The sequence below is a fragment of the Antrostomus carolinensis genome, unplaced genomic scaffold (genome assembly GCF_000700745.2).
Source record: "Antrostomus carolinensis isolate BGI_N321 unplaced genomic scaffold, ASM70074v2 scaffold22354, whole genome shotgun sequence".
Lineage (NCBI taxonomy): Eukaryota > Metazoa > Chordata > Aves > Caprimulgiformes > Caprimulgidae > Antrostomus > Antrostomus carolinensis.
Genome location: NW_010312613.1, coordinates 58,484 through 83,670, shown reverse-complemented (window position 1 = coordinate 83,670; position 25,187 = coordinate 58,484). Strand labels below are relative to the sequence as shown.

General features: G+C 42.8%; 2 protein-coding genes across 2 annotated transcripts in view; both read right to left on the bottom strand.

Moving 5' to 3' along the window:
* Positions 1-1,415: 1,415 nt before the first annotated feature.
* Positions 1,416-9,265, bottom strand: LOC104524230 (high affinity choline transporter 1). Its single transcript, XM_010167033.1, has 8 exons — positions 9,088-9,265; positions 7,929-8,042; positions 6,240-6,395; positions 5,597-5,745; positions 4,997-5,140; positions 3,368-3,521; positions 2,386-2,603; positions 1,416-1,937 (listed from the first exon to the last, which is right to left on the bottom strand). The coding sequence occupies exons 1-8, from the start codon at positions 9,263-9,265 to the stop codon at positions 1,416-1,418; spliced, it is 1,635 nt and encodes a 544-aa protein (XP_010165335.1).
* Positions 9,266-16,088: 6,823 nt separating this feature from the next.
* Positions 16,089-25,187, bottom strand: part of LOC104524229 (transmembrane 4 L6 family member 1) — a 10,011-nt gene continuing 912 nt past the window's right edge. The window contains exons 2-4 of the mRNA XM_010167032.1: positions 22,345-22,410; positions 17,019-17,164; positions 16,089-16,290 (exon numbers count right to left, since the gene is read on the bottom strand). Of these exons, the coding sequence (XP_010165334.1) occupies positions 16,089-16,290; positions 17,019-17,164; positions 22,345-22,410 (414 nt within the window). The remainder of the gene's footprint in view (positions 16,291-17,018; positions 17,165-22,344; positions 22,411-25,187) is intronic.

The following is a 25,187-nucleotide window of genomic DNA, read 5'->3' as shown; positions in this document are numbered from 1 at the left end:
GGGGAAGAAGAAAGAAGAGATGACATTCCAAGTGATGGTGTTTGTCTTCCCAAGTAACTGGTAGGTGTGATGGAGCCCTGCTGTCCTGGAGATGGCTGAACACCTGCCAGTCCATGGGAAGCAGTGAATGAATTCCTTGTTTTGCTTTGTTTGTACACACAACTTTTGCTTTCCCTATTAAACTGTCTTTATCTCAGCCCATGAGTTTTGTCACTTTTACTCTTCTGATTCTCTCCCCAACCCACCAGGGGTGAGTGAGTGAGCAGTTGTGTGGGGCTTAGTTGTCAGCCGGGGTTAAACCACAACAATGGCTCATCTCACTGAGGGATGGTCTTGGTCTGTCCGACTTCAGGCTAGAGGCCAAACTCGCTAGTTAGCTGGGCTGGTTTTCTTCTAACTCATTGAGAATTTATGCAAACAAGGTATCAGGGGCTTTTCTGTACAGACCTGGTAACTTGAATCTTTTGGGATCTTGCCTTCAGGATTTTGTGTCCCTGCAGGCAGGTTCGATATCAGTTCCCAGCACCTTTCTGTCTTCACAGTCCTCTGAGGTCTCACACACCAGTTTGTATATGTGTACCACACCATTCAACTGCTCTGCTTGGGTAGCACTTTCACACGAGTGATTTAATCGAGTGTTTCAGAGAAGACTCATTGAAGAATCTCTCAGACACCTTGAGTTTTTGTAAATAGTGGCTATGTAAAACTTTGTTGTTCAGTAATTGAGGACTGCTCCTTCATCTTGCTCATCTGCTTCTGTCCTGCCAGGTCAGATGATAGGGGATGTCCTCTCCTCAGCCACGTGGCAGCAGACTGGTTGTGTGGCCCAAGACCGTGGCTGGGGAGAGGCATATGCAAAAATTTTTGTGGTATCAAGGAAAGCTTTCTAAAGAATGGTGCAGAACTGATATTATTACTGGGCTGCAGTGGTGGCTGCACTGCATGCAGTAATCTATACTTTTATACGTCTGATGCACTCCCCAGGGAAGATTATACTGTAGAAATGGGAACAGGTTTGTTCACCTCTTTTTTAAATCAAGAATACTCAATCTATTAAACATGAATTTGTCTCCTTTGTGGTGAGACAAGTATGTGACTTGAGAATGCCATAAATGTTGGAGCATGATTTGTAGCCTTGCCTTCGGGTGGGGTACCAGGGGCACCCCAAAGCAAACACTGCTAGGGCCCACGGTGCCCCACGGTCACCACCACAAGATCATGCCCCATCACCACGCGCCTTTAATCACCGGAGACTTTGAGCTCACACATTCTCCTTGGATGAACAGAGTGCGTCTTTATTACTCTACAAGGACTTAAATAATTCATTACTGGAGAAAGCAAAGGGAAGAGCAACGCTATTTGTGCCAGACTCTAATTGCTGAATGTACCATGACCTTTCAAATGAGGCCTTATAGTTAGTCATGATTCTCCTCTAGTGCAAACGTTGGTGAGCCCATCTGTTTCTCCATCTGCTGCAGGGGGATGAGGGTGCTGGTTCCCCCTGTGATATTGCAAACATCCCACCTGCGGGGAAGGAGGTTTCTCTGAAATAAAACTGCAGACAGGTATGAAACAGAAATGATTGTCCCCAAGGTGAGAAGCACAGTGAATGTTTTAAAGGGGAAGAGCTGACTGTAGGTCCCGTTCACCAGGGAGCAGGCTGGGTAGCAGATGACAGGGGGGATGCTCAGGGTGGGCTCCCCCGCCAGCAGCCTCAGGAGGAGCCCAACCAAGAAGCCGGCAGCTGAGCCATAGGTGTTGGTGCTGGGAGCGAAGAGGGCGCAGCAGAGCTGGGGGAAGAGCAGAGCATAGACCAGTTCCCCGCTGAGGAACCAGAGGTCATAGACAGAGCTGGAGTAAAAAGCCAGACCAGCAGCTCCAGCCCCGAACACCAACATGGAGGTCCTCATGGCCCATAAGACCTCCATCTCCGTAGCCTGCAAAACAGAGATTGTCACACTACAGACACGGTGTTTGCTGGTGGGATGACCAGCACTGCCCTGCCCTGGCCTGGTTCCCACCAAGCCCTCTCTGCTTTAAGGCAGCGCTTGCCACCAGCAGCCACCCAAGGCAGGCACCCCTGGAGCTGAAGCTGCCCTCTGTAATTTTAATGGTCATGGTTTTCTGCTGTTTCCATTAATATTCTAGCCCACATTTTATACCAGTCATTTTATGAAGAGCAAAGCTCACCAGTGTGGGTATTTGTACCCCTGCCAAGAATATAAAAACCCCTGACCCATGTTTGAAACTCTGGCTCCAGAACTCAGTTCAGCAACTGAACAACAGATACCTCTAATTGCAGACCACACAGACTGGATTTAAAATGGTCTTGAAACAAACCCATCATTTCTGACACTAAAACTACTGAATGCTGTAACCAGGTACCTTTTTCCTCAGGATTTTCCTGTAGATATTATGAGCGAACATGGAGCCAGCAGAGAGAAGAGCTGAATCTGCAGAAGACATTGCAGCAGCAGCGATGGCTCCCAAACCAGCAATGGAGATGGATGCTGGGCAGAGATAATGTAAAACAAGTGGCAGTATCATCGCCGATTCCCCTCTCTCCAGTGGACTCGGAAGACCATAGCTTGTCTGGTTCCAGTCTTTAAAACAGAACAAGGACATGTCACTTATGATCTCTTGTGATTCCCCTTAGCATGCTGCAACTCTCACTAGATCAAAGATTTTCCATTTCCCCTGTAGAATCTATAGAAATAGGTGTGCTTCCCTTGTTTCCAGAACTGGGACAGTTAAAGTTCAACCTTCTAGACCAAGCTTGTGAGAAGAAGGGAGCTTTGCTCTGGTGGCACTTAAAACAAATGCATTAATGAGTTCAACTGATCTTTTTATATGTTTGGTGATCTGGCTGCTCCTTAACCCTTGCTCACAGACAACACAGGACTGATCCCCTGGACAGGGGCTGTGAGTTTACAGGGTGGAACTTCTTGGCTCCTTCAAGCAGATTTTCTTCACAACCTTGTTAACAATCTGTAGTAATATTTCTGAGCCTTACTTGCAGAAGACATTATCAGAAGCAAGCATAACATTTCCTGGAAAATAGGATTATACAGGTTTTTATACGGTCTGTCTTCATCTTTCCTCAACACAAGGTCCATGAAAAGCCATTTCATCATAATAAAATAGCTTTAAACTAGTCTTGGGACAGTTTAAATGTCTCTAGGTAATTGTACACTGAACCTTAGAGGGCTCCATATTTCTGCTACAGACCACATAGCTTGGTGGCCAGGGCTACACTTTTAGGTACACAGGACTAGGCAATTTGAAGTCTAAGTCAGGACTTCTTTGGATTTTTAATTACCTTTGACAAAAACATGTTCATTATTCAGGGACAAACAATTAGATTTACCTGTTGATGCTGCAACTGCACCAATAAGCACAGAAGGGATAGCCATTGAAAAGCAACCAAGTCCAGAGAGGTAGGAGATGAGCCTCGCCTGTCCCGGCGAGGAAGCGGAGAGCATTCTTTGGAAGTAAGTTTGCCACGGGATGCTCCCAAGCACCTGAAACATTCAGAAGTTACCAGTGGAACCCACCAGGATTCTGGCTGCTGTAGGTCATCATCCATCCATTCAGATGGATGAAAATCTTTATTGTTACAAACCCCTCACTTCACAGAATCACAGAATCACAGAATCACAGAATGTCAGGGATTGGAAGGGATTGGAAGGGACCTTGAAAGATCATCTAGTCCAACTCCCTTGCCAGAGCAGGATCACCTACAGGTCACACAGGAAAGTGTCCCGGTGGGTTTTGAACATCTCCAGAGAAGGAGACTCCACAACCTCTCCAGGTAGCCTGTTCCTCTGTCCTGTCACTCTCACAGTGAAAAAGTTTTTCCTTATGTTTACGTGGAACCTCCTATGCTCCAGCTTCCACCCATTGCCCCTTGTCCTACTGTTGGACATCACTGAGAAGAGCCTGGCTCCATCTTCCTGACATTCGCGCTTTACATATTTATAAACATTAATGAGGTCGCCCCTCAGTCTCCTCTTTGGAGACCCAGCTCCCAGCTCCCTGCTCCCAGCCTTTCCTCCCAAGAGAGATGCTCCACTCCTTTGATCATCTTTGTGGCTCTGTGCTGGACTCTTTCAAGCAGTTCCCTGGGCAGCTTTAACTATGTAGAATTATATTTGTCATGGTTGAGGGTGTCCTTTTTCTTTGTTTTCATTGTGATCGATGTGAAATCTTGATTAAACCAGGTTAATGGTTTGGCAGACAAAGAAGGCTGAAAAATAGGTTGCTTGGCATAGTGAAACAGGCACAGAGGAAGGAGAAGATAAGTTTTTCAGGAATGGAACTTTTGTAAAAATCTACACAAACTTAGCTAGAGTATAATCCAATATTAAAAATAAAATAATAATTTTCACTTTCTTAGCAGACAAATTTAATCAGATAAAATCTGAAGATTCAGTCCTCACCAAACAAGCTCAAACTTCTGTGTGTTCCTATTACCAGTCTAAGGAGAGCATAACACCCTCCTGTTGTCTTGACTATACTGGTAGCTCAGAAGTTGAGCTACCAGTAGCTGTGCAGTGAAGCCTGTGGCGCTGCTGATGACCTGCAGTCATGTCATTTTATTTATTTATTTTTTTCAAATAGAGGGAATTTTAAACAAATATGTTAAAAGCACACTATTGAGGCTGCAAGACCAACCTCTCAAAAGGCAGGAAATGCCTCATTTAGGTGCCAGGAGTGGAACTAGTTGCCTGGAAGGTCTTATGCAAGAGGTACATTCCTTCAAGTGGGTAAAGGATGGAGTGTCCCTATAGCTTCTTTCCTTCCCACAGCTGAACCCTCGATCTCCTGAGTCCATTCAGTGTGCTGCAGAATGGCTGAGAGAAGGTTTTACACATCATCCTGCCCCTGCCAACTGTGCAATGTAGGGTTCCTGTCTGGAAGAACCCGCAGGTTTTCCAGACAGAAATTTCCTGTACAAACCCTTCTCCCAACTGCCTGTCCAAGAAATACTCCATACCAGGTAGAAGAAGTCATCCAGCCACCTTCCAAGATACTGTTTTTCTATCTTCCCAATCCAAGGGTCTTGGTAAGATTTATGAGTTGCAGTGAAATAAATACTTTCTGTTGCAGAGTTCACCAGGGCAAAGGGGATACAGACCCACTAGGATAGAAACAGAAATAGTTAACCATTTCCCCAGGGTCCTTGTTCTTGGAGAATCTATTCAAGTACTTAAATTAAGGTAGATGTAGAACATAAAGTTGCATAAGACTAAGTCTTCCTTTCTCTCTCTTTCTTACTCTCATCCATACAATCATAGAATGGTTTGGGTTGGAAGGGACCTTAAAGATCATCCAGTTCCAACCCCCCTGCTGTGGACAGGGTCACCAACCACTAGATCAGGCTGCTCAGGGCCCCATCCACCCTGGCCTTTAATGCCTCCAGGGATGGGGCATCCACAACTTCTCTGGGCAACCTGTGCCAGTGCCTCATCACCCTCTGGGTGAAAAATTTCCTCCTAATATCTGAATTATTTTTTGCCTGAGACATACTGAAAAGAGAAGCAGGATTTTGTCCCTTAGTTAGGAAACTGGTAACAAAGAAATGCACAGGACTTGCCAGGCTGAAGGTAATGAAAACCATCTGGATGACATCTGTGTATGCAACAGAGTAGAGGCCTCCCAGTAGAGTGTAGAGTATGACAGTGCATGCTGAGACAATAATAGCCAAAGAGCCTCCAATATCCAAGATGACTCTCATTGTTGCTCCTGCAGACAAAGTGGTGAAGTATTTTAAGACAGATTTCATACATGCAGAACACAGAGTAAATAAGGAGATGTTATTCCCTTGCTGCTAGCACATGTTCTACAGAGAGTAGGCAGAGTGAGGACTCAGGAGAGCCAATGTTCCCTTTCTGCTCTTGCTGCTACCTTGCTGCATGGTTTTTGCCAAGGCATTTTGCCTTTTTATATCTGCTTTCCCACAGGCAAGATGAAGGTACTAATTCATATTGCCAGACCTCTCTATTATAATATAATGAATATATATACTGTCATTTGTTTTAAATTTAAAAACATGTTTTCCAGAAATGAGAAATGTTTGTGTTCCTCTCACAAAAGGACACACAAAACACAACTTTCCACAGCTTAGCAATGTGAAAAATTCCCCAAATTTAATAAAAGACAATCCCCAAATTTATATTATACTCTGATAGTTGTACCACATGACCTTTAACAAGTATAACAGCAAAGTAAGTATTTACCCAGAGATGCCAGGATAGCTGCAAACCAGAACACCTCTCCTAGCAGTGGTGGAATGAAGAGTAAGCTTCCCATCAGGTTCCCATAAGTTTCTTGAAGGGGATCCATCACTGTCACATAATTCTTGGATCTCATTGGATTTACAAAAAAGTAACCACCTATCAGAAATGATTACATTTTGGTAGAATCTTCGATGTATTATATTGCAGGAAAAAAATGTAAGAACACTGTGGTATTTGGATACCAGAGCCATATAGTAAGTGTGGAATTCATACATAATGGACTCTAGAGAATGATGTAGCCAACCATACACCAGGGCGTCAATTAACTTGCCTAAATGTCAGGTTTCATCCATCTGAGAGGTCCCAGGTTATAAAGGACATGTGCTACAGCTGACAGATATGACCCTCCGCTTTTGACAAACTAACATCTTTCCAGAGTGGCTACTGAAGGCCAGGTAGGACCCCCTAAGGCACCCCAAATGGCATAAGATATCTGTGTGACTGTAACAGGAACTTAGCTCAGAGGACACCCTTATGCAGTCTCCTCTCCACCTCCAAACTGAGACACAAAGTTTTCTGGAAGGCTTCCTGTGGAAAATGTTGGTAGGCAGAGTGAGGCATTGAAGACTCATATTTGGCTAAAAAAGAGCAACTTTTGTCCTTGACCATGTGATGCAACATGTTGATATATGTTCCTTTTCTGGTTACATTTTGGAGGCTTCATTGTCTCTTCCCAGAACTATATTGTTTTAATCTGCATTGAGCTGAGTCCCACCCGCCTTCATCTACATATTAGACTTCAGACGTACAGCTGTCTCATCAAAACCAAAGAATACGTATTGTGCCTAACCCTGAAGCCAACAGGACTGCTTGTCTGGGCACTGCTGACCTGAGTAAAGATTGCAGGATCAGACCTGCACTCCTCAATTTCATTAGTAAGAATTACTCACAGAAGAAATGCTGGCAGTATATTTGCAAGCCTGATTCATATTCACGTCAGTTGGACTCTTTTCTCTGACGTGAGAATAAAGCTTATTGTTCCTGTGCAAGATCTGCACAGCTCTCCTTCCTTTAATCATCCTGTGTCCCTAGAGAGCTGTGGTATAACTCAGTGTGGACTGGAAGAAACTTTGGTCTTGGCAAGACAGCTGAATGTCAGCATGAGCCCAGTAATTCTTGAAGTTAGAAATGGCCACTTAGGTATAGAACACTGCAAACTTAGCTTAGTTTCAACAAAATAGTGACAAGCTATGAAGTGCAATACACTGGATGCACTACAAATTCATTCTGAGATGTGACTACTCAGAAGAATGTGTTTTAGTGGAAAAATCAAGAGTATTATTTAATCAAACAGAAATTAAAATTATACCAACACTCTCAATAGTCTATGAATAAGAGACACCATGATAAAAAGCAGTATGCACATAGCCACATGCTTATAAAGTTCTCAGATAAGATTTTTGTCCTATGAATTGCTCCAAGCAGGCAAAACTTTACATGAGCTCAAAGCTACCCTGATTTCTTATGTTTCAGTTCAGATAGCATTATAAATGCTTATTCTCAATTTATGGGAGACTGAAGAGAGAAAATCACCTTTAAAATGTACCCTGCACTCTGTTATGCATCTTAATATGCTCATATAATTTTTTTTTTTAAAGCTTGTATGTCCTGATTATGTGAATTATTTACCAATAACAAGGGACAAGGCAAATCCCACAGGTGCCTGGACCCACAGTAGTCCTTTTGAAGGCAAGTAGACAATTTCAGCTGTGCCATTGATATATGCTCCTCCAACCCAGGTAGCTGTAAATATGGAAGATGAAAAGGTAAGAATTGTGATACATATTCTCAGTTGGTCTTGTAGAATACTCTGGGAGCTTGTAAACTTTTTTCTCATACAAATATTTAATCATATTTCTATTTTCTTTACAAAGTCTTCTCCCATAGTGAGATATACTGCTAAGTACAGGTAACAGTATTAGAATCTCACACTAAATAATTTCCCAGGTTCAAGAATTAATATCTATGTGTGCATGGAAAAGCACAGTGTTTAAACATTTAGAGGTGATTTGGATATACCAATTTTTTCATTTCATTTTTCTCAGTGGAAGACTTTTACTAGAGCAAACAGAATTGCCTTTGTTATTCTGCTGTGACTGATAGACCATCCTTCATGATCATCACTCACTTACACAGTCTAAGAAAACAGACATTATGAGAAAAAAATGCAAGCAGACATTGCAGTCAGAATACTTAAGCCCATACAACACAGGCTTAAGTGTCTCAGCCAGGCAAATACCGTTTGGGGAAGCCTTCACAAAAAATTGGTGAGGGAAAAGAATTTCAGATGATACCAGGCAGGAAGGGAAAGGGAAGTGGAGGCTAGCAGCCAGTAGGAAAACATTTTCTCTTTAGGAGAAAGCCCAATGCTCACTATTAGTAGCAATTTATTCCACAATACAGAACTGTACTTTTCCAGCAGTAAAATTCTTCTGTTATGCTGGATAACAGAAACTAGTTCAAGATTAAGACCACAGTCCTCCTTAATGAAAAGTGTCATATTCTTCAGTCACTCTTAAATTAAACTCTTTAACTCTTAACTAAACTCTTAAATTAATCTCTTTAATTTAAAAGAATCTACATAAACATTAGGTTCTGCTCAGTGTGAAGAGGTCTGGAAGAATCCATCCCAAAATGATTCATGAAACCATACTCCTTTAAAGCTACACTTAGGTAAAATCTGCCCTGACATTAAAGGAGTTCACTTGCTTTGAAAGCAAAGTCCCCCAGATCTATGTAATATCTGTGTTTTAAGAAGAATTTTGAAAAGTACTTCAAGAAAACTTACCTGTTGCAGTAAAGAATCCAATGAAAATATTTATATTCCTGCCTCCAACTATGGCCATTTCAGTTGGGTTTATGTTCTGCTGGTCCTTTTTGCTTTTCCAAGAAGCCCAAATTCCAGTAGCTAGAATTAAAATAAAAAACACACTCAAAGATACTAAGCCTGGTATATTTAGAGCCATTTCCTATTGCTTAATTTAGAGTATAGAGAGGAATAATGGCTTGATGATAATATTCTCTCATTGAGTCCACAATAAAAAAATAGAAAAAAAATCAAAAATAGTGCTGCCTTGGAAAGAAACTGCTGCTAAGTTTACAAGGAAAAATGCAGCATGAAACAAAGCAATAAACCCAAAAGTCTTGAGAACTGCATGAAAAGTCTCTGTCTTCAGAGTACTACTGGCAATTCTTCTGTCTTCACCCTTCTTCAGAAGATATCCAATCTTATTTTTCTAGGGAGCAGAGAGTAAGAGGGTAGGAATTAGTGTTGGTAAAGAGCAATGGAGCACTTATGTGAGGGGTAATGCTAGCTTGCCTTAAAGGAGGGGAAATGTTATATTTTGTCTGATATGCGATGGTATGAAAATAATCCATATTTCTCTAGGTTCTAGGCACAAGGCTAACACAGAAGATAAGACTGAGAATTTGTCTGGTTAAAGTTGACTGAACTAAACCCACAAAATCATCAAAATAACCCTAGGAAAGAGGAAAAGAAGATTTACCACTGACCAACCAAAGGAGCTGCACGCTGGTATTCAAAGCAAGCACGTGGGGGATTGAACTAGATGATCTTTCGGGGTCCCTTCCAATCCCTAACATTCTGTGTGATTCTGTGTGTGTGTGATTATCATTTCACTGCTGGAAACAGGCAGGAGAGCAAGGTGTTGTTAGGCTCTGCAACCAAACTATAGGAGAGACTTTTTAAAACTGCTTAGTGAAGACATAATTCTGAGAAAAATTCATCTATGCATTGAGGAATTAAGTTGGTGACATTTATTATAGGGTTGCTATACCCATATCTTTTTAGTTAACCTGTGAGTCTTTTTCATCTGTCCAGGGATGATTTTTCATAATCACTTCTACATAAAAACTGCCCTATTTAGGGCACTTGTTTGGCTTTCCTGGATACTTGTGTTCATCTGCGGAGTGGGTAGCTCTTTTCCACATGGAAACCAGAGATTTGTTCTTCACAGATGCACTCTGAGCAGGAGTTTGAAAGCCCAAACCTTTAGGAAGGTTTTCTGCAGTGTACCATCTCTGGCAGACAGCCGGGAGTAGATGTGCGTGGAAATGACAGTGGCACAGGTTGAGCATCTCCCATGGGCAGGACATGGTAGGAACACACGAGGGCACAGGCAATGGCTGTGGGAAGAAGAGGGAGAAGTGTAGGAACCCCATGTTTTCTGCAACATCTCTCTGTACAAAGGAAAATGAGGGTTTTGGTAAGTTATCTGGTGGGAAAAGTCTATAAGAAGATCCAATTATTTCTGTACAAAAAGGGACACTGCATTTTAAAGGCACATTTTCTGAGTGGTAATTAGCACCCTTTCACCTTAATTGTACCTGCTACAAAGTCATAGAAACTGCAGCTGTTGGTGGCAATGGAGCCATTGGTTTCCCTGGGTGCCTTCCTTGCTCAAAATAGGATGTTTCAAAAACTTTTAAAATGTTGTTTACACACAGACATGCACTAAACTTTTTTCTATGAAAAAATGTTTTGTGACTTATTTCCTAGGTAGGAACAGAATAGGGTTGAAGGTGCATGTGGCTGAAGGTGTGTGCCACCAGATCTCAGCCTGCTCTGCAGGCAGATGCTCCTAGGAGGAAATACCTGCCATTGCATCCTTTGTGTGGGGGTCAACTAAATTCAGCATATCCAAAGCAAGATTTGAGTTTGTTCTTTGACATCTGCAGAGAAGATGTCAAACATCTGGACTGACTCTGCTTTTTATCTACTCTTAGAAGAAAAACCAGTAAAAAGTGTCAGGCATAAAAATCTGCAGGGAAATGTCATTTAAAGACCCAGAGGGCAGGTGTGGTAGGGCAAAATGTAAGTCAAAATGTTACACAATGGGATGAAGGAGACTTAGAAAAAAAGTATGTGTAACGTAGTTCATCTGAAGGTGGAGTACTTTTGATGATGCACAATGCATGGAAGAAGGATTATAAAAGCACGAAGTTATTTCAAGAAAACCAATTCTTCACTGAGTCTTTTGTGCTCTTTTGCCACTTGATGATTCTCAGCTAATGCATCTATTTTACCAAAAAAACAGAAATCTCACTAATGGAGAGGTGTTTGATGGAGGTTTCACTTCCCCACTCATGATGGAGGGCTGCAGCTTTGGGTGCCAGCTGGTGCACCACTCACTTCAACCTCCCTGTGTAACCTGTGGGGACAAATGTGCAATTTTAGGAGGTGATTCACTGACCTATTTTAGGTCCTGTGAGGCAGGACAGGACAAGAGCAGATCTCAGTCTGCTGAACTCAGGGCTGTTTTTAAGAGCTATATTGCTGTATTCAGTGGATGTTTCAGGACTTGATTTGGATGATCACATAGAGATGGCTGATGCCACCTGAGGTTTTCTAAAGCTTCTGAGATGTCCACATGTGCAGGCAGGTGTTACAGAGACCCTGTGGGAGACATGTGTCCTTCTGGAGCAGCAGCCAGGAAATGCTGGTGTATCTCCAATTGCTCTGAGTATCTACTTGGGGGATGCTCACCCTGGCCTTGCTCTCTCCTTATCTCTTGACATTGATGGAACAAACTCTAACATGGGTGGTTGATAAAAATAGAGGAGTACCTGAAAGAAAATGAGGAGTGCTGTGTATCAGAGAAGTTTTCTATCTATGGTGGAAATTATCTGCACCATAGTGAGCACTTACAGCTACTCAGCTTTGAAGCTAACTGACAGGAAGAAATAAAGATGGACAAAACAATGACCTTTGTGCTTAAGATAAAGCCCTTGCCCTGCCTTTCTGGGTTAAATGTGCTATATTGTTGATGACAAGCTTTAGATGTCCTGCTGTGGCCCATGGGCTTAGGAGGAAAGTGGGGATGTGGGGTGAGAGAAGTCCAGCAAGGAAGAGCACTTCTGAGAGGTGGTGGTCCCCTGTCACTCCTCTGGAAAGAGACAAGTCCAGTGACCTCATGCTCTGTAGGGAATGAAATAAAGTACTCTTGAGAATCCAGAAAGGCAATTTTTAGGTTTTTCATTTGTTTGTATGCTTGGCTTTTTATTTATTATTTTCTTTGGGATTTTTTTGAAGTTTCTTTGCAAAGAAGTGGTTGCCTGTGAGGAGCTCCCTGGGAGGAGCTGGGGATGCAGTGATAGAGCAGAGGCCGTGGTACAGGGAGGTCTGTGGGGACCAACCTCTCACTGGTTTACTTTGCTCTGCTTGCCAAGAAAAACTGAGCATTGGGGCCTGAGGCGTCTGAGCTATTTGCATCAAAATGATCTGGCAGTTCCTCTTGAAATGAGATGGCATGAACTGGTTTCCACCTCAGGTATTTGAATCATGCCCTTGATGCTGGCAGCTGAAACACAGGACCATTAGTCTCCAAACATTTACAATTTTTCAGATCGTGTCCTTGGTCTAAAGTTTTATTCATATCCCAAGTCAACTGTGGGAACACTTTTTTCTCTTCCAACCAACACAGGTTTGCATGTGGTTGATCTGCAGCAGTTTCAAATTCATGAGAGGGATAATTCACTTAGAAAGTAACATACTTTTACTCTTTCTATGAGAGCCTGTGTGGTAAGACTGCACAGTGAATTATACATATAAAAATTAAACAAATATTTTGTTACTATGCCTATGTGAGTTTTTGACCATTAGTTATTTAGGAGTGGTAGATATAGAGAAGACAGACTGATGACAGTTCTGAGAGCTCAGCCTTTGACACATGTAAAAGGTGATTTGGGGCATCTGAAAAGCCATGAGCTGAAATGATTTCACTGAATTTTGGTTAAATTAATTTTTAGCATCCTTGTGTGTGCAAGAGATGGGCATTTACTTTGGTCACCCATACCTCCGTGTTGCTAGCTCCAGCTGAGATATTTGGGTTTCTAGAGATCCGTGAGTGGCTCTCAGGTGTGACACGAGACATGTGGGAGACCCTTGCCACCTGGAGTGGCATCTGGAGGCTGAGCAGGATGCTTTGCTGTGCTTCAAATGTCATCGGATGCTCCTGTCTAGGGTGGATAACTGAATCTTGCCAGGAGATGCAATTCCTCCTCCCTGCTTTAGACATCTCTTTCAGTGATGATGCAGGGAAGGCTGCATCTCTCCGTGGACTACATGGCTTGATCCCTACCCCGGAAAAGACTCCTTTTCAGTAGTTCAAGTTAGACAAGACGAATTTAACTCTACTTTCTGTGTTATTCCATGTCTCTTCCTACCAGAGATAGTTTGAAGTCACAAGTTCCTTAGGTCACAAAAATCAAAGCAGAAAATAACTTCAGAATAACAATATTTAATATTTACATATATCAGTGAGGCCAGTGATCACACCATTGACAGGACAGAGGGTTGTCCCCATAGGCAAATAGACATGACACTAAACATCCCCAGGGCAGGACAGGTTGGAACAAGCGGATGGCAGCAGTACAGTGCATTTACTTTTCCATGCTGGATGTGCCAGTGGGTACCTCTTCCTCTCCTGGTGCTGGCATAACACAAACTGGCTTTGTCATAGAGATGAGAGTCAGGGAGGCAAAACTAAAGGATGAGGGCAAAGCTGATATTTGGGGACCATGAAGAGCTCATAGAGTCCCTCTGCTGATGAAGGAGTCTCTCTCAGTCTGGCCACATGCTGAATACACTTACTTCTGGCTGCCTCCTTCACTCCTTCCTGGGTTGAATTGGTTGGTTTTATTTTGATATCTGCTTTATGTGGTAGCACTCTCTGGGCTTCATTGCTGACGACGAACATGAGCTTTTTAAGCCACCTGGCAGGTTTGGATGCACTTAGTCATGATTGCAAACTTCAACAAGTCTCCTTTTTACAGAAGGTACTTTTAAGTTTTATGGGTCAGATTTTCCTCTTCCAGGGTGAAGCTACACTCCAAGGAAGTGTACATGTGCTCCTCATCTTGGCAAAACTTACATTTCCTTCCCCATTTTGTATAAAGGGGACGTTTGTACAAAGCATTCTGTATTCTGCATTAGAGGACAGCACAAACAGCCACGTGTGTCTGCAACAACTATATTCAAATAACTTGCTCCCATGCTACAGTGCAGAAGTATGAACAACTTTTGACTGAGAAAACTTTGAAAAATAGACTCTAAGTGCTTTAAGTATATTCTGATTTTCATGACTGCATACATGCATTCAGGGTGGATAAAGATTATACTACAGTTTGTCTGACTCAGAGAAGCCAGTGGCATGTCCAAGAATTAACCTTTGGGGAAGTCACTAAAATGATGGGGTTTCTGAAATTTGCCAGACATGGACTTTAGCATCAAGGGCTTGATCTTGAATGATGACGGGGAATTACACAGTTCCTGGTTGGGATTACTGTTGCTGTAATACTAAGACTGACGCAATTTTTTGCCTTACGGATTGTATCTCTTGTTACTAAGCTGCAAATAATTACTGTCTTTATGGATTTAATGTTTATCTTTACCAGTTAATTGCTTTGTCCATGTGATCCATTCTAGAAACAGCCCTGCAGACTGGTGTGGAAATTAGTGAAACTCCTAGGCATTCTTGTGAGGGCAAAATTGGTGCTGAGGTTTTCGTTAAGCTGGACATTGCTAAATTCTTGCTCCAAACCCTACTCTCGGTATTGACCCAAGTGCCCCTCCAGGGCTACCACATGTCTCAGATGCTCCTGAAGAACTGATTCGGAAGTGCATTGGACTTTGTCAAACATGACAGCAAGCTACCAAACAGGCACAAAGGGATTTGGCTTCAGGGTGGCTGAAGGAGGCTGAAAACCATGTGCTTCAGTTACTTCATCAGTGTTGCAAACGCTGCTCAATATATTCTCTACCCATCCTAATCTAAACCTGGGAGTGCTTGGTTAGCAAGTTAATAGGAACAGACAGGTGAGCTCACGGTGGGAATTGGGGGAGATGGGAGGTTATTTACATCCAACCAGAGAGCACCTGCTTCCTGCAGCTGATAAATGTATACATTAACGATTGTTCAGTTTCCCATACACACAAGAGGGCAAGTGATGAGTTTTATCTGGAGACTGTTGTGTTTTATGCACAAGTACGGGAGTCAGGATCAGACAGAGAAGTGTTTTTGCCAGTACCTGAGATGTAGCAGGTGTATTTAGAGAGACAAAAATTCAGAGTCTCAGATCTAAATGATCTAGCCCTTTTCCACCCTGACTTCTTTATAAAAAAATCATTTGCCTCCCGCAGCTTCTGAACATTTTGGGTTTTCTTTGTTGTCTCCCCATAAATACAGCACAGTCCGCTATCCTTATTGTATGTGAATCAGCAGCTTGGGGTTTGTCCTGGCAGTCCCTGTAGGTCATTCACATTCCAGAAATATTTGCCTGAAAGGCAAGGAATGAAAGATGATTAATTAATATTCCAGGAGGATATCAGACTTACTGCAAGCATCATGTTCAATGATGAAAATAAACAGTGAAAAAGGAGCAGTGGTGATAAATGAAACTTGAAAGGAGTTTTCTTCCATTTTATAAAATTACATTTTTACTACTGTTGACCAATTAAAACACCTCTACTTCTCATCTCTCTCACTTACAGATGCTGGGAGGTGATTACACTTTATCAAAAAAGCTTCTTTAATGGGAACACAACCATGCAACTGAGTACATTAATACATGACATTGCTCTGCTCTTTTGAAATATCAGAGTTGTCCCTGACTACAATGTGAGGGAGAGTGAGACAGTGTGCAAGTGTGTCTGTACTGCCTCAGCTCCCTGGAGGAGCTTGTTCAGAGGCTGTGCAGGTCTCTGATCATGTACCATTACCAGAGCTTGAAAAATAAAAGTAGTAAGAACATAAAGCACTCTGATACCTTTTACTGCATACCAACCTTTCTTTTCCTCATACATGTGCCACATATGAAGCCACTAAGTCCACTAATGACTTGAATAAAACAAAGAATAGTTTCAATCACACCAATGGCCAGGAGAATAGAGAAAAGGATGATATTCCAAAGGACGATGTTTTCAGGTTCTTTGCAAATGCTCCACATTGTTTGGTTGAACAAATAATTGTCCCTGTAATAGCAAAAAATAATTGTCAATGTATTAGAAAATAAAAATTTGAGAATGCTTTCCGTGTTACATTTTCTGAACTTATTTGCACAATGTAAAGTGAGTCACAGATTCTACTATAATTGGTAAAACTGGTGATTCTCTTCAGAATTCCCTTTGCAAAGGTGCAGTGGATGACTAGGGAAGAGAGCCACATCTGTATTCTATTGCATGCAAAAGAATCTCACTTTTGTTTTATGGCAGTGCTAATAGCTAAAGGGAAAGGTCCCTAATGGCTTAAAAATGTCTCCATATTCTCCCCTGCTATGGTATCTCAGTCCAGTCCATCCATCATCTCTAGCTCTGGCTTGAAAAGCATGGTGGACAAGGTTAACTTGAAAGAATTAGAAAAGGTTTTTGCTTTGCTTTTTGGAAGTAGGTAAAGTAGACACAATTCATGATGACTTAACAGATTAATGTGGAATACTTATCGAACATTTCCTTTTGACTCCAGTGCGAGTCACAGCTCAGCAGCCTTTTGAAAACCTGGTGAAACTTGCACAGGGGGCTGCTGACAAACACAACAGAAGAAACTCAGGCAGTTTGCCCAAGGATGATCCTTGGTCAAAGAGATGACCAGTAGACTGGGGGGACCATCAGTTTGCTTTGTAAAAATTCAAATTTGCTATAAGAAGATGTGTGTGAGGGGATTAGTTAAGACAAAGCTGTAGGAGCCTGTAGGCTGTACTCACTCCAGAGTGTCGTTCCTGAAAGGGTAGAGGTATTCTCCATCACCCGTGTTGCACAGAGGGCCCCCAATCAGCCCCAGTGAGGAGATGACCACACAATACGCCCCTCCTGCAAATCCCAGCACAGACAGGACCACTGATAGCAGCATCTGAAAGGGAAAAGACCATCAACATTGCATGGACAGAGGCATTGAGCAGCACAGAAAGCTTTACACTGAATAGAAAGGAAATGATTTTTATCTGTTTCTTACTATATGCTGAAACTCATAATTAGTATGATATTTGTGAGAATAAAAAATAGTTTATTTTTCTGACCAGTGCAGGTATTCTAGATATGAAAGGATTTCAGACTGTGCTGTTTTGCTTTTAAAAGTGGGTAAGCCCAGAGCTTTAATTATTCAGAGTTTTATACTTAACCAATCAATTATGAAAAATCTGATGTTCTTCATTCAAAAAGCCAATATGAACCCAGTACTGGCTTGATGTGGTCCACACCATGTGCATTTCCATCTCTTCACCAAGAGCACCTTTCTCAGCCCTTGTACCAACAGAAACTAGCAGGCAACTACCGAACAAGGTATGACAGCAACAGAAGATGCATTAGTTGTTTTTGCTAATTGATGAGAAATGCAAAAGAGCCTTTCTTATTGCTGCTTTTCTTCATTTTGCAACAGCACGACGTGGTTACCACTGCTCATGTTGCAAAACCTAATTGTGCTGTGTGTGGCAACAAACCAGCGGTGACTTCAAATTATATGTAATACACCTGTATATTTTATATTGGCCACTCCCACAGAAACGTTACCTTTGCTGTGTTTTGGGGTAGTTTTCTACTAATGAATGGGATGTATCTGGGTGCAGTTGCTCTTTGTGTATAGAAACAACAATCTCAGGTGCGTACTACTGGTGGTGTATCTGGGACAGGCTTCTCACTAGTCTTGTTAAGAGTCCTTGCCTGTGGTTGTTCACAATTCTGTCGAGAAGGAGAAGAGAAAAGGAAACTCTGGAGCAGACTGACAGAGCCAGGGGAAGATCTGGACCAGGGGCAAGGCAGCAAGACTGCCTTGGAGTCAGGGCAGAGGTGCGGCTGAGGAAGCACATGGGAAACACTCCCATTCATGACTTGGGTTTGAAGCCAAATACCTCTGGCAGCATTTTCCTGTTGCCAGCAAATACCAGAGAAATCTAATAGCCCACAAGGAAGGTAGAAACCTTCTCCTAATGCCAGCTGCTACACAGAGCACTGCATCACAGGGTCAAATGGAAATATCCACCATCCATGTTGCAGATTTGTGACATAGTCTTGAGAACTATTCACTATCCAAACGTGTTCGCACTGGTGAATGCAGTTTCCAACTTGCCAGCTGATGACGTTACTGCTTTCTGTACAACTTTGCATACTGCCAGTGTATGAATTGACTCATTTTGTGTGTCCTTCTGCCTCTAAAGCAATCCTTGAGTTAGAAGTTTCTGGGATTTCTCATGAGATTTATTTCATCATAACTGACTAATAACTGTCTTTTTTTGCAAAGCTGGACACTCTTTTTGTCTTTATCTGCATGTTGGCTGAGTTTCCTCTTAGCAAAGCTTCATTGTCAGCAAAATGTAGGTAATTTAGTCTATTGTCCCAGACCAAAACAGTGCTGGGCTGTAGCTGATGCACTGTCTCTCATAAGATCACCAGCCATGCCTCATGGTGAAGTTGAGTGACTGACACTCTGAAACTCCCACCTATGCTGAACCACTTCTCCCCACCTATTTTCTCAATTGCTTCAACTGTGCATTCTGCATCTTATCACAGAATAGTTTGGGTTGGAGGGGGCCTTTAAAGGTCATCTAGTCCAACCTTCCTGCAGGGACATCTTCAACTAGACCAGGTTGCTCAAGCCCCATCCAACCTGGCCTTGAATGTTTCCAGGGATGTGGCTTCTGCCACCTCTATGGGCAACCTGTGCCAATGTTTCACTGCCCTCAGTGTAAAAAATTTCTTCCTTATATTTAGTCTAAATCTACTCTCCTTTAGTTTAAAAGCATTACCCCTTGTCCTATTGCTAAAGGTCCTGCTCAAATGTTCTTCTCCATCTTTCTTATAGGCCCCCTTTAAGTATTGAAAGGCCACAATAAGATCTCTCTGGAGCCTTCTCTACTCCAGGCTGAACAACCTCAACTCTCAGCATTTCTTCTAAGTATTGAAAGGCCACAATAAGATCTCTCTGGAGCCTTCTCTACTCCAGGCTGAACAACCTCAACTCTCAGCCTTTCTTCATAGGAGAGATGTTCCATCCCTCTGATCATTTTTGTGGCCTCCTCTGGACCTGCTCCAACAGGTCTGTGTTTTACCTGTGCTGAGGACTCCAGTGCTAGATGCAGTTGGTTGAACGGTCTTAATTATGCTAATGATTCATTTTAGCACAGCATAGCAGTATGGGGCATCCCAAAGACAACTATGATAGAAAAAGTCAAATGGTCTTTTGCTACTTCTACATTTTATGATAGTGGTTAGTGCTAGTACTAGTAGTACTTGTCAGTGCTATCTTTGATGGCTATTCTTTGACACATGATTTCTCATTTGAGATCTATTGGCTGTATAGCTAGCTTCATCTCACCTATTTCACAGAATCACAGAATGTTAGGGATTAGAAAGGACCTCGAAAGATCATCTAGTCCAATCCCCCTGCCGGAGCAGGAACAACCCAGCCTTAAACACTTCCAGGGAGGAGCATCCACAACTTCTCTGGGCAACCTCTTCCAGTGTCTGACCACCCTCACAGTGAAGAATTTCTTCCTAATATCTCATCTAAACCTACCTTCTTTCAGCTTAAACCCATTTCAAATTGATAAGGTGAATAAAAGGATGAGAAAGTTAGTAATTATTATTACTGTTGTTGATAGTTCAGCAGCATGTAAAGGCTGCAATGAAGTCTGAAATTGTTAAACCAGGGATTGCACAAAATATAATAGGACAGAGTCCCTACCCTGAGGAAAATGATTATGTTCTCATTGAATAATAATTCTGATCAGTATTAGTTCTTTAACCTTTTTAATTTTTTTCCTATTAAAAAACAATGCTGAGTATTCAGTGTAAATTATAATTTTATATCTAAGGTCCTCAAAGCAGAAAGGTGGCCAAACTAGCTTTTGGATTACGCAAGCTCCTGAGTAGCTCCAGTGTGGGCTGTTTCTCTGACAGTAGGTAGAAGTTGGACAAGCCACCAAGAGCTAGGGACCCCATATCAGATCCACCCAGACCCACCTCACAAGGAGGTCTGGCACTGTGGGGAGCCACTGCCATCATGCATGTTTGAACCAGTCCCAGGGTTCCTCTGCTCTCCAGTACCTAGTGATTCACCCATACTCTGCCTTGGGTATACAGCCCATACGGTCAGGGCATCCAAGTGACCCTGCTGTGGATGTATGTGCATTTCCTCCTGCTGTCCCCAGAGTAAAGTTTCCCTGAGATTTCTCCTGAAGAAACACATCATTGGTCTTCAGATCTCCCTGCAGTAGTCACCTCTTTTTGCATGCTTGGAAATCACTCTTCCCCAGGAGCTGTTCTGGGATAAACAGTTGTTTTTAATGTCATCAATAGCCACTTGCTCTTTGCTCCTGTCCCTGTCTCATTTCTACATCGAGCCACACTCTGTTTAAACCACAGGGAGATTTGTAGAGCTGCATTCCTTCCCACCTCAAGGAAGTGGGCAAATCCCACAGTCCCAGAAGACAGCATTTTTGAAAACATGCTGTCCTCACTGAGCCTCTTCTCTAGTTTGGTTTGAGTAGCTTCAGCACCTGTCCATCAGCTCACAATGAAATGGCACTTAATCAAACTACTTTCTCAACAATGTCTATTGTATTCTTCTATAACAGCAAATGTGGAAGAGGAGAAACAGTTTGTGGGGGGTTTCTGTGGATGTGGGCTGCTGGACAGCACTGTTACCACCTGCACTGGCGGGCTGGGGGAGGGAAGCCAGCCAGTCTGCAGACGTTTGACTCTTGGTTCTGTAGTATTTAATGCTGAGATGAAGGGTAGAGAAGGGAGACCTGAGATGCTTTGTGAACTGAGCAAAGTTCAGCTGAATTTCTCCTGGTGACTTACCACATTTAGCAGAGTGTGGGAACACCCATAGTATGGCTGTTTTTCACCACCACTTCCTACATCACTCAAAACCAGGAGAAGCATCTGGCTCAGGCCCTGGGATCGGGGTGCCTAGGTTCACATCCCAGCTCTGCAACTGGCTTACTTGGCCATCATTAGCAAATCCTCCTTGCTGTGCATGTGATATTTGGTAAAATCAGTGTACTGACATGTCCCTTGGGATGTACTTGCTGACATACTAATGAAGAATGTTGTTTTGGTATTATTAATAATTAATTAAGTAAAACATCTTAGAATCATAGAATTCTGAAGATGTAAAGGTCTTTTCATGGATCAAACTAAAAATTAATGGAAGAGTACAGAAGAGACCTGCTTCATTGCATGGAATCTCCTGTTCCAGGATGTTTCTGGGAAGGATGCAGACTAAAAAAACATTTCTAAGGAAGTTTGTTCTTGCTAATAATGATACCCACATAGAAGTCTGTGCCCAGGGCTTGAGGATTAATGGAGATGCCTGTATACCATGTTGTTTTATAATCTTAATTATCAAGGGGAAAAAAAAATAAATCTCTGACCTTCCTCTGGATGACAGGGAGCCCAAATTGCATTTGCACCTTCCATGTGCATAACGCTTGGCCAAATGCATGTTAGAGGTCAAAGTCTTCCATGGAGACCAGCCTCCAGGAAGCAGCACTGGCACCTTAGTGCCTGCAGCAGCAGTTCAGGTTTTTACCATCAGCCTGTAAAGTAGAGGACCTACCTGCCCCTACAGAGGTTAGCAGGGATGAACCTGTGGAAAAGCAAATTGCCATGGAAGGCTATGGAGGAAACATGACCAGGTGAAAGCAGAAGGAACAGGCAGTCATCTCAATCTTTAGGATTGCCTTGAGCAGGAGGAAGCTGGAGCCATGCTTTACTTTATGTAAGGTAGTAAAGTAGCTTTGTCCTCCTCTGCTCTCAGCAATGTGGCTAAATGCTCCAGCACCTGCCCTGGCTGAGTTTGATTTCTTTCATATCAGTGGCTGCAATATCATGACATTCTTGTTGGCTAACTGAGCTCTCAGCCCCAGCCCAGAGACGCTGTAGATCAAGCTCCTCTTCTGCATTTCCCTGACATGGCTGTTGATGGTGGTGTGATGGTTTGTCATTGTATGTTTCCACCTGCTGAGCAGCCATTTAGGAGCCATTGTGCAAATCCTATAGTGCCATTTCAACACATAAATATCCACTTACCCCACATCTGTTAGCGCAACATCCTGCTCCACCTGCTCCCAGCAACATTAATGCCGGCAAAATAACCTGTGAGAAAAGCACAAACTGAATTGGTGTGCAGTACTTCTGCTGGGATGGTTTTTAAAGTCTAGGAGCTGGGGCATCATGTTCCTTAAATGAAAACCACCTTCTACCTTTTCTCTGTGAGTTACACCTGCTTAGATGCTGGTGCTTGTTGAAGAGGAAGAAGCATGGGATTACAGCTAGGGCTGGCTGACAAGTTTCTGGCACAATAATTCTGATTGCTGAACTTATACTGCTTCTTTTCAGCAGAGTTCTGTTGTTTTTTTTTTTCCAGGAACAAGTGTGTCAGTTTTGAGAAAAGGGAATTTCTGCTCAGATAAATGTGTCACTGGAGTAAGAATTACATCAGTTTAAATCTCCTGAGCATCCTGCTCTGGAGTATAACTGGGAAATCAGTCTTAAACTTCCTGAAACATATCTAACTTTGGTTCTTTGTGCTAAGCTTCTGGAAAACCTGCAAAATGGATTTCACTCAACAGGGAACTCCCAGTTCACATCAGCTTTCTCCATGGTAATTGTCAGGTGGAGCTGGACTGGTACAATGAAGTCAGTCATCATCTGTGTCTCAGGATGATATAACATAATTTTACAGAGGCACTCTGGAGATAGGAAAAGCTGCATTTAGTTTGGTAACTAGAGGGCAAGAAAGCTTTTGTGGGTCTAGCTGTGCAGCCAGAGCACTTCTGCTGCCTTGCCTCTGCCCACTGCTGCTTGTGTAGGCATCTCGAAGAGCAATGCAAGAAAACGAGTATTTGAGAAAGTAAAAAATGGTTCCTATAAAGTTAATGAAAGAAGGAGAACCCCCCCAAACAAAAAAACAAACAAGGTAAAATCTGTAAAAACAGCCTGACTAGATGTTGGAGAGATATTGTCCCAGGTAGGGCAGAAAGAGCAGAATGTCCATGGTGAATTATGCCCAGGGAATTTATGTGTGTAGTGTGATTATCTCTGTTAGATTGTGTAGGACAGTGTTATGAAACCTGCTTAGATTTGCAGGCCCCTAAATGTTTTTCAAAGGATTTTCTCTCTGTCATCTTTTATGCGCACCCCAGAAGCAGCCTCCAGCACCTACAGTGGTCACTGGACCACAACTGCATGCCTGCAGATGTAGAGCATTGAGGCTAAAAAAAGTTCCTCTTCCTGGAAAGAAGTCAGCTCTTAAATTATCACAGGTGGTCCCCAAGGCAGCCTCAGCCCCAGCATGCCATTCTCTGGCACTCAGAAGCAGAGCTAACACCTCTGCCCATCAAACCAACACTCCCTTTCCTCCAGGGCTGTCTTTCTTTGGAGGTTTCCCATGTAAGCTGCAAACACCTTTGTGTCATTTATTAGCCTGGCTCAGGATGAAGGGTTTGCTTAGCAGCTTTCTTTTTTTTTTTTTTTTTGCAGTGCCTGATTATAAGCACCTGCTTTTTGTCATGGGAATGAGAATTTGCTAGATTTGGCTGTTGTCAGTAAAATGAGGGCTGCGTGTGAGCCATGGTTCAGTCAGGCATTTCCCAGTTGTGGTGGTTTGGGTGGATTCACCCTTTTGCTGCACATAGGCTTTCCATCAGGAGAGATGTTACTATGACACATGGAGCCAGCCTTTCTCTCTTTACACCCTAAACTTTTGAAATAAGGAAATGGAGAGGTTTTCACATCACAGAAATTTCCATTAGAGCAGCGGTAGAGGAGGAGGAAAGGGTGGGGCTGGCTGCTCAGCCAAAGAGTGTGCTAATGATTGAGGTATCAATCTACAGATGAAGTTCCCAGGTGGAGACAGGTTTTCTGGCTCACAGGGTCAGGCCAGGCTGTTATGAAGTTTCCCCCACAGTCCCAGTTCTGGATGCTGTGTCTTGGTTATAGGGAGATTCTCCAAGCTCAGGCAACCTTTTGGCATGACTTCCCTGAGTTTCCTTTGGGGAGAAGCTGGGTGCATGAAGGAACTCATTGCATCCTGGTCTGTCCTCACTGTGGAGTCAAGGTATGGACCAGGATCCAGTCATGGAGCATTCTGCCCCTTGCTTAGCTCCCTAGGAGGCCCAGAAGCCAGTCTTCATTTTTCCATGCTTCCAGCACCTGGAAAATGGAGCTGATGATAGTACTTTCTTTCCCCTTCTCTTCACCTGTGGGCATTTGTCGTGGTGTTTTCTGGAAAACGTGTACACTCAACAGCATTGTTTGGGGCTCAGTCGTTACTCCTAATGCTGTGTTTTGAAAGTCAATGCAAATTTTTCCTCCCCTCTCACTTGCTGTTCTCATTTTTGATGTACGCAGTGCTGGCCACAGGCAAGTCGGTGTGGAAGCCTTAAAAGAAGGCAGGTTTTCAATGAGCCTGTGACGCTCTGATGCCTAACGTCTGCCTTTCCTTTCATTGAACGCCAATGACTCCTGGGCTTGCAGTGATACGAGTTTTCCACAGGTCTCTCATGTAGTTCCACTTCTTCCTTTAGGCTTCCTTCCACAAACTGGTGCTTACGTTCAAGCTCAACATGAGTAATAGGCCCAAGTGGTAGCTGAAAGAAGAAGCAGGCAAGCTGCTGGTGGAGAACAATTTATTGAATAACCTTATACCATGTTTCTGCTTTAGGAAATATGAGTCTCAACCACATCCATTGTAACCTTTCTGTAGACTTAAGTGGTAACTGCATCATGGCCTGAGTGAGATTTGCTTTTTTCTAAGTTAATTATTCTTAAACGTTCATTTTTTTGACACGCAGGTAGCCAGCTCTGTGCCAGTTTACCATCTGCCTAGGCTGCATAACAGCCAGTACTTGTCACATGAAGTTACTTGCTTG

Excerpts from the sequence above, each read along its gene's own strand:
- LOC104524230 (XM_010167033.1), bottom strand. The coding sequence starts at position 9,265 with ATGGCTCTAAATATACCAGGCTTAGTATCTTTGAGTGTGTTTTTTATT. Across the intron at positions 8,043-9,087 it reads TGGATTCTTTACTGCAACAG|CTACCTGGGTTGGAGGAGCA; the intron begins GTAAGTTTTCTT and ends CCATATTTACAG. Across the intron at positions 5,746-6,239 it reads AGCTATCCTGGCATCTCTGG|GAGCAACAATGAGAGTCATC; the intron begins GTAAATACTTAC and ends CTTTGTCTGCAG.